The sequence below is a fragment of the Vigna radiata genome, chromosome 4 (genome assembly GCF_000741045.1).
Source record: "Vigna radiata var. radiata cultivar VC1973A chromosome 4, Vradiata_ver6, whole genome shotgun sequence".
Classification (NCBI taxonomy): Eukaryota; Viridiplantae; Streptophyta; class Magnoliopsida; order Fabales; family Fabaceae; genus Vigna; species Vigna radiata.
In genome coordinates, this window is record NC_028354.1 from 19,862,495 (window position 1) to 19,876,438 (window position 13,944).

The 13,944-nt window shown below is 32.1% G+C and overlaps 3 protein-coding genes across 5 annotated transcripts; all 3 read right to left on the reverse strand.

The window, feature by feature from the left end:
- Positions 1–519: 519 nt before the first annotated feature.
- Positions 520–2,938, reverse strand: LOC106759089 (clathrin interactor 1). Its single transcript, XM_014642100.2, has 4 exons — positions 2,356–2,938; positions 1,619–1,741; positions 1,365–1,526; positions 520–1,273 (listed from the first exon to the last, which is right to left on the reverse strand). Exons 1-4 carry the CDS (start codon positions 2,703–2,705, stop codon positions 862–864), a joined length of 1,047 nt encoding a protein of 348 aa, XP_014497586.2. The 5' UTR covers positions 2,706–2,938; the 3' UTR covers positions 520–861.
- Positions 2,939–3,489: 551 nt separating this feature from the next.
- Positions 3,490–8,197, reverse strand: LOC106758619 (dolichyl-phosphate beta-glucosyltransferase). Of its 3 annotated transcripts, none has more exons than XM_014641551.2 (11): positions 8,076–8,197; positions 7,540–7,679; positions 7,389–7,437; positions 6,827–6,933; positions 5,883–5,928; positions 5,414–5,548; positions 5,196–5,285; positions 4,957–5,088; positions 4,786–4,869; positions 4,472–4,536; positions 3,490–4,020 (listed from the first exon to the last, which is right to left on the reverse strand). In XM_014641551.2, exons 2-11 carry the CDS (start codon positions 7,638–7,640, stop codon positions 3,828–3,830), a joined length of 1,002 nt encoding a protein of 333 aa, XP_014497037.1. In that variant the 5' UTR covers positions 7,641–7,679; positions 8,076–8,197; the 3' UTR covers positions 3,490–3,827. The 3 variants fall into 3 exon arrangements, with proteins under 3 accessions (XP_014497037.1, XP_014497039.1, XP_014497038.1); XM_014641553.2 differs by lacking the exon at positions 8,076–8,197 and adding an exon at positions 8,053–8,071; XM_014641552.2 differs by lacking the exon at positions 8,076–8,197 and adding an exon at positions 7,766–7,888.
- Positions 8,198–10,714: 2,517 nt separating this feature from the next.
- Positions 10,715–11,825, reverse strand: LOC106758803. The gene has a single exon (XM_014641791.2). The coding sequence runs from the start codon at positions 11,700–11,702 to the stop codon at positions 11,007–11,009; it is 696 nt and encodes a 231-aa protein (XP_014497277.1). The 5' UTR covers positions 11,703–11,825; the 3' UTR covers positions 10,715–11,006.
- Positions 11,826–13,944: the final 2,119 nt, after the last annotated feature.

The following is a 13,944-nucleotide window of genomic DNA, read 5'->3' on the forward strand; positions in this document are numbered from 1 at the left end:
ACAAATTAACAATAACTGAAATAAAACACTCTTGTTTCCAATATATTTCTTATATAATATTTTTTTCTATGTTAATATATTTTAAGAGGAGGGATCAAGTTTTATAAAATACTTTTAATCCCAATCTTTCATTTTTCTTATCTATTGATTATGAATCAATTACTATTTAGCATGATTAGATTAGAGGAAAATGAAAGGAAATTACAAAGAGTTTACAATCTATTCTTCAAATAAATTGATCTCTCCTTGTACTTTTAAATACAATCATTTAAAATGACCTTTTCTTTTAATAGACACTTTTTATTCTAATGTTTTAAAATAAGAAACATCTAATTTATATTTTTTTATGATACTTATTTTAAAATTTCTATTTTACTTTATTGATATTTAATATTTTTAATTCAATTTTTTAAATACGTTTCTTAAACGTGTTCTATATTTTTAGATTTCCTTAAACGTTTTTTATATATTCATTTATTAGATTACTCAGTTTGACAATTAACTAAATTTTCAGAAACATAGCATTTTGGTTAATACTGAAAATCATTGTATGGTTCAAAAGGCACTGAATGTAATTAACTTGTCACGTGTTCATAAATATCAGAACTGTGTAATAGATTCCATCCTACAGAAAACAGATAGACAAATTACTTAATAATCTGTGTTCCCTCATCAGTAACCATATTTCTGATTTCATCGTTACGTAAATAGTGACCATAGTTTCTCTCTAACTATTTGCAATCTGTTCAAGAATCACAAACTGTACATATTTATACCACCTTCCTTGATTCTACATTGTCCAAACTTATGATTAGTTCAAGAACTATACATATATCTTAAGTAAATTCTTGTAACATATCATCACACAGAAAGCAAGGATGCTACAGTCACTTTCTCTTGATCATTGAAAGGATGATATTCATCTGTGTCTGCTGAACTTGAATCATTTTCATGTTTTAGCAGCTTTGAATTGTCCGTGTCTTCAAGAATTTGTAGCTCTTTATTATTGCCATCCACACTGAGCTTCTTTGTGAAATCATATTTTTCATATTGGCGATCATCATAGTAAGAGTTACATCTCCCATAAATCTTAGAAGGTAAGTCACTTAACCTTTCATCCATTGCTGAGCTTCGCGGGTTAAAACTTCCAAACCCTTTGATTGCATGAGAAAGGTGACGTGCTGTTGCTCTTTCTTCTTTGAAAAAATCCTTGTTTCTTAAGAGCTTCAACACTCTTTCTGATAATTTTCTAACACTCAAACCCCAGTTGAACCTGCAGAATGGAACAATGTAACAAGGGTCATTTTGATTCATGCAACAAAGTTTAGGTCACAAACAAATATTTGAGTTCAGACAGCACCTACCCTTTCTCATCAATGTGCTGAAGTTGTCCAATCTCTTCAATGACATCAATGTCACTTTGAAACTCCTCTGAAACTCTTTTAGGTCCATGAGTTAGAAGATGTTCCAGTAATATAAGAGCCTTGTATGAGGCTCTCCAATACCCTTTATCAAATTTCGAGAACCTGCTTTCTCCACAGAACTAGATCACAATTATTACACTTAACTACAAGAGTAAGATTAGAATAATCAAACCAGGACATAAGAAACAAGAAACCTGTGATGCAGAATCTCCACGATTCTCTCATATTCATCCACTTCGAAGGCAGCTCGTGATATTACACTCGTGCTACGTGTGTCTGGTGGCCATGGATTCTCATTGGTGGCTTCTTCTGTCATTCTTTGAGATACACAAAAAGAAGGAAGTGTTTGATTGCACCAAAAAACAAATAAAATGATTACACAAAAAGGATTACTGAAATTGAAATTTATCTCATTTCTGCTCAACAGTTTCACATGTTTAAACCAATTCCTTTGATCTTGATATTAATAAATAAGAAATTGTACTAACAGGTTTCTAAAGACTTATTCTGCAAAATGAGTCATGTCATTCCTTTGTTACTTTGTTGGAGTAAGTAGATGATATATTCCTTCCTTGTCAGAAGAATCACATTATCCCGAGAAAAGGGTTTTTTAGTTTCACTTTTAAATAAAAAATAACTTGAAGAATGATTTGGTTCCAGGACAAAGAACTTCAATGTTTTTCAACTGTCCTTGTCATCTTGGGAGAAGGATCTCTTTTTCATTTTCAAATATTGAATATCTTAAAAGATTGGTCGGGTTGAAACACAAATTATTACATGCATCAGGAACATCATGATCCCAACTGATCTCCATGTGATACATAACTGAGTTACATTTACTGGTAAATTAAAAATCTGAAGCACGTGGCGCTATAAAACCATGTAATAATTTCTCTTTGAGGTCATAGAAAAAAAAAAAAAAAAGACTTACAACTGTACTGGTGTAACATCAGTGAGAACCAGCCTTGCAGTTCTAATCTTTTCCTTCAAGAACCGAAATGCTTGGCCTTTGATTTCATGGATGAGAGGAGAACTCATAGTTGCAGTTTTCTCTGGAAGGATTTTGAAGATAATGGTGACGAAGTTTTTGAGAACTGGTTTTATTATATAATCTATGCTTTCCGTTTGTACATACGCAATATATGCAACTGCTCCATTACCAAAAGCACTAGTATTTCTTATAAAGTTGTCTAAAGTGGAGTTGCATATGTAATGAGCGGTAGAATAAATGAATAAACACAACTTGTGAGTAGGAAAAAGAAAGAGGAACAGTGTAAGCATGATTATTCAAAGGCAAGTTTTTCTGAAGCGTCTTTGTCTTAAAGTTCATGTCGTTTACAGAGTGCCTTGAACTACTCATTCATGACCAACGAGATTTTTGACTCAGTAAACTTATAAAATACTGTTTATTGATCTCAATTCCTCAATCTATGGTTGACTACGTATATACAAACTTCTACCACACTGACACGTATATAATGTATTAGTTTAAATGAAAGGAACATGAACTTATGTGTATCTATTTTCAATTTCAAGTTATTTTCTTACTAATATTTTAGTTTGTACATTATAAGAATAAATAACAATTCTATATAATTTAAATGTATATAAATAAATATGTTTAACTGCATAAATCACTATAATTAAAATTTATAAATTGTGATATCAAAGGTGTTAACCTATTAATACATAAAAATTAACTCAAAAAATAAAAGTAAAAGTAATAATATGACAATATTTGTTAAGCTAGTCATAGGATGTGAAATACATATTCATATTAGAGAAAGGAGAAAATATTGACATTTGAGACATTGCATACAAATCAAGATTTACGAAGCACAGGTCACAAAACTATTTTATTTGTTAAGCCATCAACAAATAAAAGCAGGGTTTCAGGTTCTGTGAAACCAAACAAGAGTATCAATGCACAATCCACAAAAATAAAAACAAAAGTTGTCTAATGGGAACGATACGCGGCTTTGCTGCCATGGTGTTAAAACAATCTACAGTAGCCATGACATTACATACAGTAGAGATGAACAAAAGAGCATCAACAACTCACCGATTTTAGACAATCTCTTTTAAATGAAAGGAATAAAAAGTTATCTGTAGAATGTTGAGTAAGGAAAATACAACAATGAGTGTGATTAAAAACTACTCCCAGTCAAAAGTAACAGAATAATTAGTTGAGTATATTTTTACCAAGTACAAATAGCAAAACTAGGAAAACAAACAAGCAGAATGCCTCCATGTCCCAAAACTCTACGGCAAAACCGGAAGGTTGTGGTCAGTCCCAAAAACTTTAAATATCACGTTATTGTCCCCTGAGCCCGGTATGAGAGATTACATGTTCCCTCGAGCAACAGATGACTCTTCGTTTGTCCTTTTCTTGATCATGGAAGCTCATGTAGAATTAGAAATTCTCCACATACCGGTCCTGTACCCCACAGACATGAGCACAAGCTCCCAAAGCATGTTAGGTATACTCAGAAGATTGACCTTGGATCCTGGAATCTCAGACCAATTCACAGAAACTTCCGAAATTGGGATCTTAAACCTTTTGCATAGAAAGACTAATTCAACATCAAAGCACCACCTGCAGGAAATGATAAAGGCTATTATAGATAGTTGCAAAAGTTTTCACCATATATGTGAGCCATACAAATTAGGTATATTATGCAGAAATATTATTCAATATTTCCATATATAATAAAATGTGCTTTATCTTCTTGACGATGTATGATTTTCACTGTTAGTTAAATATCAATAACACGAGATTGCTTCTCATATCATGCTTCCTCTAATATCAAATTTAGTTTATGGGAAAATCTAAAGAAGCCATTTATAGTAAAGGATATACATCTTATGGGTTTATATGCATTAGCTATCGTGAATCGTCCACACTGACCAATGAAGAAAGAACAAGAAAATTACAAAATAAAAAATTGTACAAATAATTCATGAATAAAATTATGAAGAATAGGTTTTCTATTATTTCCGAATTATGAATTAATTTCCTTTCAAAATTTAAGAAATTATTAAATTACCTTTTTAAGCGGACATTTGAAAAAAGCTTCCTGGCTGCAGCCCTAGTGAACATCTTGAAACCACACTGAGGAAGTACTAGGTCAATATCAGAGAACAAAAACCAACAACAAAATATAATAAATGGGATCAAGCACAAGCATTGCCTAAGCTTGATGAGCACTGAAAATATCGATCATGCTAATGTCAACAGGCATTGATGTCACAACTACCATGTCTGGTGAAGTTTTGGTCTCTATGTAGACATAGGCTGTATACCAATAATATGAGTATCATATAAAAATGCAAGGAAAAATTCAATGAAGAAGGAGATTACCTGTGTGTCACGAATTCCAGGACCAGAAGCCAAGAGAACCACAAGATGGAATCCCTTCATCAAAAAATTGCGGTACCACTTCCTCTGAAAGCATTAATTGAAGTTATTGAACCAAGATGACCTATGCGTATGACAACAATAAAACAAAGAATGAAGAGGCCCACACGTAACTGTAGCTAAAGCTTTTTCCTCTAGATGAGCTCTTGAACCAAATACAGCAACTGGGATATCAGAAATTCTAAATCTAGGATCACTATTGCTTGAATCTCCCTGGTGATATTCGCTTTTGGCAACAACATGAATCTGATGTCAAAGCATTAAACAATGCATATCAAGATTTGGCACCAGAATATTGTTCTAAGATTTGATTGAAAGATTTGTGAAAACTGCCATTGTAGAATTCCATTAACCTGATTTTCGAGCTTTTCTAGGTCTGTGACCTTAGTTGCTCCATCGGCATCAAGCATGAGAAGTAGTTCACCACGTGAATGCAACATTCCCTGTAATACAATGCTTTCAAGGAAAGAAGAAAGCCTTAATAAATTATCAATAAGCATAGTGTGACACAGGGGCATTTGACTTTTGATATGATTATATTTAAAGATACTATAGTTTAAATTAGACTCACTTTTCTGATTGCTTCTCCTTTGCCATGGTTTCTTCCTAGAAGAATGACCCTTACCTTGTCTACTGTGTATTTCCTCACAAATTCAAAAGCTACTCTTTTTGTTTCATCAGTACTCCCATCATCAACAATTACTACCTGTGTACCCACAAAAAAGTTAGCATTTGGAAGAAAGTAAGTAGAGCAAAGTGTTTCAGATATGCTATCTTAGGCCAAACTGATTTCAATGAATATTAGAAAGTACTTTCACTTCACATTAGTAAGGTCATGAGTGAAATAAAGCATTTCTTATTTCCACCATATGTCGTCATCATGTAATGGATAAATTTCTTTACAATACTAAATCTATATTAATATTCCCTAGACAACAAACTAGAATTTAAAATTCTAAAACAGTTCCAAGAGATTGGAAATAAAACAGGGTTATATAGACAAAAAAAATATGCAGTAGAATAAAAGGATCTAGAAGTACCTCATATGTAAATGAAGAATCCTTTAAAGTACGCTGTTGAAGATAACTACAAATTAAGACATAGATAGATTACATTCATATTACAAAACTTAAACAATAAATGCTATGTTACTTAACACGAGACGAATCTAGGAAACTAATTACACCAACACTCTGCATATGAAGTCCTAACCAATTTAAACAAATACAATCATGAAGAAAGTGCATATAAGTTTGGGTTTTCCCTTTCTTTTGGCTTCTTACAATTGTTGTCTGTACACCTCTCTCTCTCTCTCTCTCTCTCTCTCTCTCTCTCTCTTTATGGAACGGGAGGCTCATATCAGATAACATTTGTCATGTAAACAACCACCTTACAGAAACAATTGAATACACAGAACACACACATACTGATGGAGGTGGTCATCTGATATGGGCACCAGAAGAAGTGGATCAGCCTATGAACCGGTGCTGGACACAAGTCTCAGGAAACCTACTAAGTGGAAAGCATATCCAAGAAGAAATAAGACAGGGGTTCTTAGGAGTTAGTAGCAAGATGGCAGTTACTCGCTCTGGGGATAACAAGAATATAGACTTATATGGGGGTTGGTGGCTTGCATTTGGTTAGTGAAGTTAGGCAGGTATCCTTCCATAACAAGACAGAGGCTCCAGTGTGTGATGCTGTTCTCATATTTCAGTAACAAACTTTTAGTTATCTATGATTGAATAATACAATACAATGATACCTTTGATCATCCTCTCAGGTGCTCTCCCAGATGCAAAAACAGACTATAAAATTATGATAGTAGCCTAATAGACTCATTGCAATCGATATTATACACACCCAACAAAATTTGCATAACAGAACAACCAAAGTAGACTGACTCAGTTGTAACCAAACCCAAATCCTTTTATAGGTATTAAAATAAAAGCATAAATCTGGTTAAAAAAACCATGCTTTCACTTACTTCATAGTTTCATCAAGAGCTCCTGGAAGCCTATGCTCCTCATTGAATGCAGGAATAATCAATGAAATATACTTTGTGGCTGGATCAACAATATGTGGGCAAGGAACCTAAATGTGCAGGAGTATCAGTCAAAACAAATTCACAACAGGGTGCTACCTTCATAAAGCGCATTAACTTGAAACCTCTCAAAACAAAATAAAAACATGTATGTGCAAGATACAAATTTACGTAACCGAAATTACATTGCTATTTAGTTTCTAGAACACGCTTCCTCTAGATCTTCAATCTTCAATGGCTAAAAGTTGTACAATTACAAATTTCCTAAGCCATCGCAGCAACAAAGTCACCAGTTTGCAATTCCAAATTCACTAGTTAATCCTCTCAAAAGTTAAAAAAAAAAATACTATTGAAATGGGGTGATAATTTTCTGTCAGTCCAGACTTATTTCACTAAATTAGAATTATTAAAGAAAACCTCAGTATAAGTAAATAAATAAAGTGTTGCTTACAAAATCATGCATATCGACAGAAGCTCTAACAAAAAGCTAAGGGAAACATTTTACCTGTTTCAATGAATTAGGATCTTCAAAAATAGCTGGAACTTCAATATGCCTTTAGAAAAAAAAATGGAAATATCAAATACATAATCCCAGTCCACATATACATACAACATTTTAAAGCACATATAAGAAAAGTATAAAAAAAAGGGCGTACTGATGGTTGTTTCTTCTCTTATATGCTTCAAAAAACACTACAAAGACAAACCCTAAGATCGCAATCGCACAGAACGCGACCAAAAGGCACATATACTCCATTCCTATTCAGATTCTGCTGCTACTACCAGTTTCTTGCCCCTGTCATAAAGCACACAGAATTCAAATGCATTGTTAAAAAAAAAAAAAAACACATAGCAGATAAGGAATCATACAATTCAACTTACACAAATAGTATGACAGAACATTCAAAACAAGTTAAAACTAATGTTATTTTGTCAAATTCAAAACTTTGATTTCATCATCACGGTAGTTCCTAACCATTAATTGATTTTGAGTATAGAAACACATTGTCAAAGAAAAAATAAATAAAAAAATTGAAGAAATGATGGTCATAACTGAGTCAAAGCATATCGATAATCAATTTTCGAAATATATATTTTAAGAAAACAGTAAAGGAATCAAACGTAAAATACTGAATCGAATATTCAAAGAAGAGTTAAAGATGATATACGAGAGATGGTTTCGAAGAATTACCAAATTGAGTTGAACGATGAGAGAGGACCTCAACGTCGTCGTCTATCAAAACTTCAACCCGACCCAAACTCACCGTTATTCGATCGGTTCTCTTTGCTCAACCGGACATTTCTTCCTTTTACGGGCCCGATCTTCAAATCGAGATAACAAGAATAGAGCCCAAATCAAACGGCCCAAATTGGTTTTCGAAAAACTTTGTATAAATTGACATTGTCTCTAAGCTCAAACTTAAACCAAAAAGCTTTAATAAGTGACATTGTATTTGCTTGTTTATCCCTTCAAACATCACCAAATTCTTATTTAAACTCTACTAAATGAGAAACACTCAATATTTTAATGCGGTGAAGTAATTAAATTTATGAAAATGTATTCACACAAGAAAATATTTATTAACTTTTTATGTAATGAAAAATAATAAATATAATTTAGAGTATTAGTTAGCATAAATGTCAAAATATGTTATGATGTCTAATATGAATTTTACAGGAAATTATAAATTAAATTTAAATTTAAAAAATAGCGATCAAATCTTACAACTTAGGTAAATAAACTTTTCGTGTCGGTTTAAATTTGTATTAAAAATATGAAAGTATTAATGGGAACATTTGAAGAGAATTGTCAAATTGGAATTTATGAATAATATAGTGCAAGTAAAAAGTAGCCACACTTTATTAATTGATTATTTTATTGTTTATATCTAACAAATTTTTTATTTATTTTTTATACATTATTTATTGTAAGTGTTAACTCGTGAATTATCTTTTAACGTATTTGTGTTTTTCTTGGAAAATCACATATAAAGTAAGATATAAGGACTATGAGATTTCTGTTTAGAATTCAAGAATGAGTATAAATTTTATATTGGAATAAAAAGTAAAGTGGTATATAAATCTAAAAATTCATTAATTCATTTGTTTTAAAATTTTAGATTAAAAAAAAAGTATCAATCTTTTTTTATGTGATTAGTTTTCATGTAAGCATGTTTTGACAATAATGTTGAGAATCCAAATATGAGTTTAACACGATAATGTTGAGAATCCGAGTTTAAGGTATTTGATTCAATAATTTCGGTTTTTTATGCTATGAATTTGATCCATTATTACCTTTTTAACAAGGTGGCGATGCACCGTGTCTGGCGTGAATTCGGATCATGAGCTACACAGCAGAAAAAAGGTTCCAATTTCACAGCAAATCAAATGATAAAAATACTTAGACAACATTTTTTTGACAACATTTCAATATCATCATACATGTCATGTCATTGTGTGATTGGTCTATGGTGGTGTCATTGTGTCATTTGGACCAATCACACAATGATACGTACAATGATGTTCAAATGTTGTAAAAAAATGTTGTCTATATATCATTTTCAAAACCATCTCTTGATAAGCTTTTTCCAGCAAAAAAATGTTTCCATTTCCACATATTATAAGCACATAGTACTGCTAAGTTCCAACATGTGACACTCTATAATGCCTCCTAGTGGTGGCACCACCTACAGCCCTACAACATTTATTGGGTCAATACTTCAATCTCAAAGGACTCACGACCCCTCAACCTAATCAAGTTTTATGAGCACACATAACATATGAATGATGAGTAAAGGTGAAGGCTTTGTGCTTGCAGATGATGCAGCAGCAAGGATTCACACACCCAAATGTCCATTATTCTTGTGAAGATTAAAGTAAGGTTGCATTTGACATGGGTCCTAACACACCATGATTAAAGCCACAGGTGGGCACAGAGGAAAAAGAAATGTGGTCTCTTTCTTTATTTTTTTTTTCTTCCTTCACTTTTCTGAACCATTACAAACTTTATGGATAGGGAAAGGTTGCAAATTGCTATTGCTCCTTCTCCATGGATCCTCCTACCTTCACTGTTCTACTGAACGAAACTCTAGCAGTAATGCTTTTTACCATGTTCACATCCAAATTCAAGGATGATTTAATCTAATGTAATCCTCATTCTTCACAGACAAACACATTTTTTCTTCCTATATTCAAAATTCAGAATCATTTGGCATTTTTCTACTTATGGAATACTCTTGTGATGATATTTCATGGATCACGGGATAGATAGTATAGTGGCACAATTTACCACAAAACAGTTTGCAGGAGAAAACATAAATGGGTCAGTTTTTGTCTCTTGATTATTACCCAGTAGCAGCAAACTATTAAAGTAGGTGTGTCCTATCGTTAGTTGAATAACTCCTTCCAAGAAGCATTATGTTTGGTTATAACTATAATGTTGTGATACATTTAATCTGCAGAGAGAACAAAAACAAGTTTATCTTACCATAACTTTCAACTTAAACTTGTTTTTGTGATGACTGTAATGGAAGTGAGTTGTTCTCAGATTAAAATATGCAGAGATACATTTACAGAATCATTCACAGTTCTAGAGTAATAGTTGTGAATAAATTAGGAACATACGTTGCAAGTATCGACAGTTCAAGTGCACTATTGCTGGAAAAAAAAAAATGTTTGTCTGGAGTTGTTTAAGATTGTTGGTAATAAGAACAACAAAGTAAGCAAAATCTGCAACCCCTTTGACAAATTTGTATCAGTTTAGCAGTTGTCAACAAAAAGGACAATTGCATTGCAACCTCTGGATTCAGTCATCCACTGTATAACCTTCGATTCAGTACCCAATTATTCACGCTACATTACACTTTCATTATCCCCAAATTCAAAAAGAAAATACAGATCAAACAAGATCATGAACAAATAAACCAATAATAAGCCTCCCAAAATTCCAAAGACTAGAAACCAAGTTAACAGATTAAGCCAAAATATTTATCTTTTAAGAGCCTAATAATGAGGATGGTGTTAATGTGAAGAAGAAGGAAGCACTTGGACACATCTATATTCATATATAAAAATAAAAAATAAAAACTCTGATACTGATGATGATTGATTCACAGAGCTTGGTCTAATGAGCCATGGCTACCTGGGGGTGGGACTCTGAGTAACTGATGCTTCTCTGGTGAGGCATGGAAAGCATGGCAGTGTGATCCAAGAAATCTTTAAGCTCCACCACAGACTGCAGAATAGTTCTGAGATCCTCGGCACAGGAAAAGCCAAAGCTTCCGACCTGTCTAACAGCATAGACATAGAAAGTTATGCAACCTTTTCTGAACTTGAACCTTGCCATCTCACATCCATGGAGGCCCCTTATGAGCCTCTTGTTGACATCACCGAGGGCTATCTCCGGTGGCCATATTCTGTCGACGGAGGCCTTCATGGCCTCAGTTTCAAAGACAAAAAGAACAACCTTGGACTTCTTGGTGCCGAGGCCGAGGGTGAGGGTGTGCCAAGCATGGTGAGCCAAGATGGTGAAGTTGGTCGGCAAGAATGCTGTGGTGGAAGGGAAAGGAAGCTTGTCTTTTGGTTTGTTGGTGTTGTTGGTTGGTGGGAAAGAAAGAACCTTGAGAAGCTCCAATGGTCTTGCCCTTCTGATTGTGAAGGATTTCACTATGAACTGCCCTCCAAATCGGATACCCTTTACCTCTGAGCTTGGTTTGAAGGAGAAATCGGAGTTGTGCTTTGTGGTTTGGTCATTGGGGTGTTGGTGCTTCTGCTTCTTGTTCTTGTTTCTCTTCTCTTTCTCTTTCTCTTTCTCTCCCATGGCTAGTGGGTGAGAAATTGAGGGGTTTTGCTTTGGTGGACACAAACTTGTTGGTTATCTATCTTGATGCATATCATAACATCAACCAATGTACAACAATGCTTTCAATGGGATGTACTATGTAGTAGTAGTGCTAGTGGCATTGTAGTACTCGGATTTTTCTTCCTGGTTTCGTTTTTTTTTTTTTTTTTTTTCCATTATCGAATAATTTGATTGCAGTCAAAAACATGAAAAACACTTGACATAAATTTCAACCATTTTTGAAAGAAAACAGGGCCCAAACTGTTCTCATTCCATTCTGCTGTACATATTTCTATCTCATTTGAAACATCAGAGTTATAAATTAGAAAACACAATTAAAAAATATATATTTTGATAATACATAAATCTTTTACATTTATTTGATTTTTTTTCTTAAAAAAATACAAAAAATTTACTTTTTTTATGATTATTTAATTTTTATACGTGTTAAATGAATATATAAGTGTATCATTTCATCATTATTCTAATTAAAATATTTCACAATGTATTTAAAGAAACAAATAAACATATATTTAAATACTTTTTAATGTGGAATACTAATACTAATAAATGTCATAGCAAGATCCTGACCAGGAAAATCCTTTGTGTACAAGTTTTTAAATTTTGAATTTAATTAATGATTGGAAAAAATGTTCTATATTTAATTCATGTGTAAGATTTTAGTTGGAAATTGTTCAGTTTTTTAAAAGCTTGAAAACAGCAAGGTAAGCAGAGAATCTCTGCCACTCGTGCGTGCATGCATTAACCTAAGTCTTGCACCTACAGATAATGAACATTAAAATTTTGATTTGTTAAAGTTGTTTTTTTTATTAATGAAAAATGTATTAAGTGAAGCTAATCCCACTAATCTACTTCATTGACGTGAGTAAAGTTTATGATATATAAAAAATAATGATAATACGTGTTGTCTTCGTTATTATCACTTGTTATCTTCGTATCAAACAAAAAGAATTAGAAAATAATTCTTTGAAATATCTAAATTTTTTATAGGGTTAAATATGTTTTTAATTTCTATATTTTGGAGCGATTTTGGTTTTAATTCATCTTTCAAACTAAGGAACAATTTAGTCCTTCAACTCTACAAAACTTTGGTCTTAGTCTTTTTTATCAAATTTTTTTAACTTTATTTATCGTTTCAAGCACGTTTCATTATAACATTTGGATTGTTTACACTGTTTGATACATTTTTGCTTCAATGTTAACTGAGAAACGTGTTTGAAACAACAAATAAAGTTAAAAAAAATTTGGTAAAAAGGACTAAAACCAGAGTTTTCTAAAGTTAAAAGACTAAATTGTACCTTAGTTTGAAAGAAGAACTAAAACCAAAATCGCCCCAAAAGTATAAGGACTAAAAACATATTTAATCTTTTTTTATATTATTTTTATTTATTTGTTATTTTCTTTTTTTAAAAATATAAAAATTTATATTTTTATAATCATTTTATTTTTATAATGTGTTAAATGAATGTAAAAATATGTCATCATTGCATCAAAAATATATTTGGTATGAAAAAAAGAAAGAAAAAAAACTACCACTTGCTCTTATCGTCTAACCTAACCAATCCATGTATCCACCAATCAAAGATAACTAATCACTGCCATATATCATGATAAATGACAGTAGTTAGTTGTTGATTAAAAAAATCATTATTTATTTTCGTCACAAACAACTAGGAAATGGAATTGTTGGTGTGCTTTGTGGATAAAAAACATAGGAAAAGGACATTTTTTTGTGTATCTGCGAATTCGTGAATGTAATTAAATAAGTGGAGGATGTGGTGAATAGCAGAAAGAGGATGGAACCTGATGCAGTGTCAATAGCTGAAGCACCGACAGAAATAAACAATCTTAGGTGGCAAATTAAAGAAGATTAATTTAGAAGAACATCATGTGCAGCCATGGATTGTACTCATTAATCATGATTACCATGCAAATGACTTCACTAATGGAGAGAGAGAGCAGATTCAGCATACCATCCATTTGTTTAAACTTTACAGCTATTTATTTTTCATAGGATTGCTAAAACTATTTTAATCATTTCTTAATTCATATTCGTTTGTATGTTTTACAATTAAATATTTTTTAGTCTTTTAATTTTTAATGAAAATTAGTTGATGAAACTTTGAAACAATTTAATTATTTATTTTTAGAACTATATGAATTTAGTGTTATTGACCAAATTTTATTAAGTTTATGTTAT

Excerpts from the sequence above, each read along its gene's own strand:
- LOC106759089 (XM_014642100.2), bottom strand. The coding sequence starts at position 2,705 with ATGCTTACACTGTTCCTCTTTCTTTTTCCTACTCACAAGTTGTGTTTA. Across the intron at positions 1,742-2,355 it reads GATGTTACACCAGTACAGTT|AATGACAGAAGAAGCCACCA; the intron begins GTAAGTCTTTTT and ends TGTATCTCAAAG. Across the intron at positions 1,274-1,364 it reads CAGCACATTGATGAGAAAGG|GTTCAACTGGGGTTTGAGTG; the intron begins GTAGGTGCTGTC and ends TCCATTCTGCAG.
- LOC106758619 (XM_014641551.2), bottom strand. The coding sequence starts at position 7,640 with ATGGAGTATATGTGCCTTTTGGTCGCGTTCTGTGCGATTGCGATCTTA. Across the intron at positions 5,929-6,826 it reads GCTCTTGATGAAACTATGAA|TTATCTTCAACAGCGTACTT; the intron begins GTAAGTGAAAGC and ends CTTAATTTGTAG. Across the intron at positions 4,021-4,471 it reads TCAAATGTCCGCTTAAAAAG|GTGGTGCTTTGATGTTGAAT; the intron begins GTAATTTAATAA and ends CATTTCCTGCAG.
- LOC106758803 (XM_014641791.2), bottom strand. The coding sequence starts at position 11,702 with ATGGGAGAGAAAGAGAAAGAGAAAGAGAAGAGAAACAAGAACAAGAAG.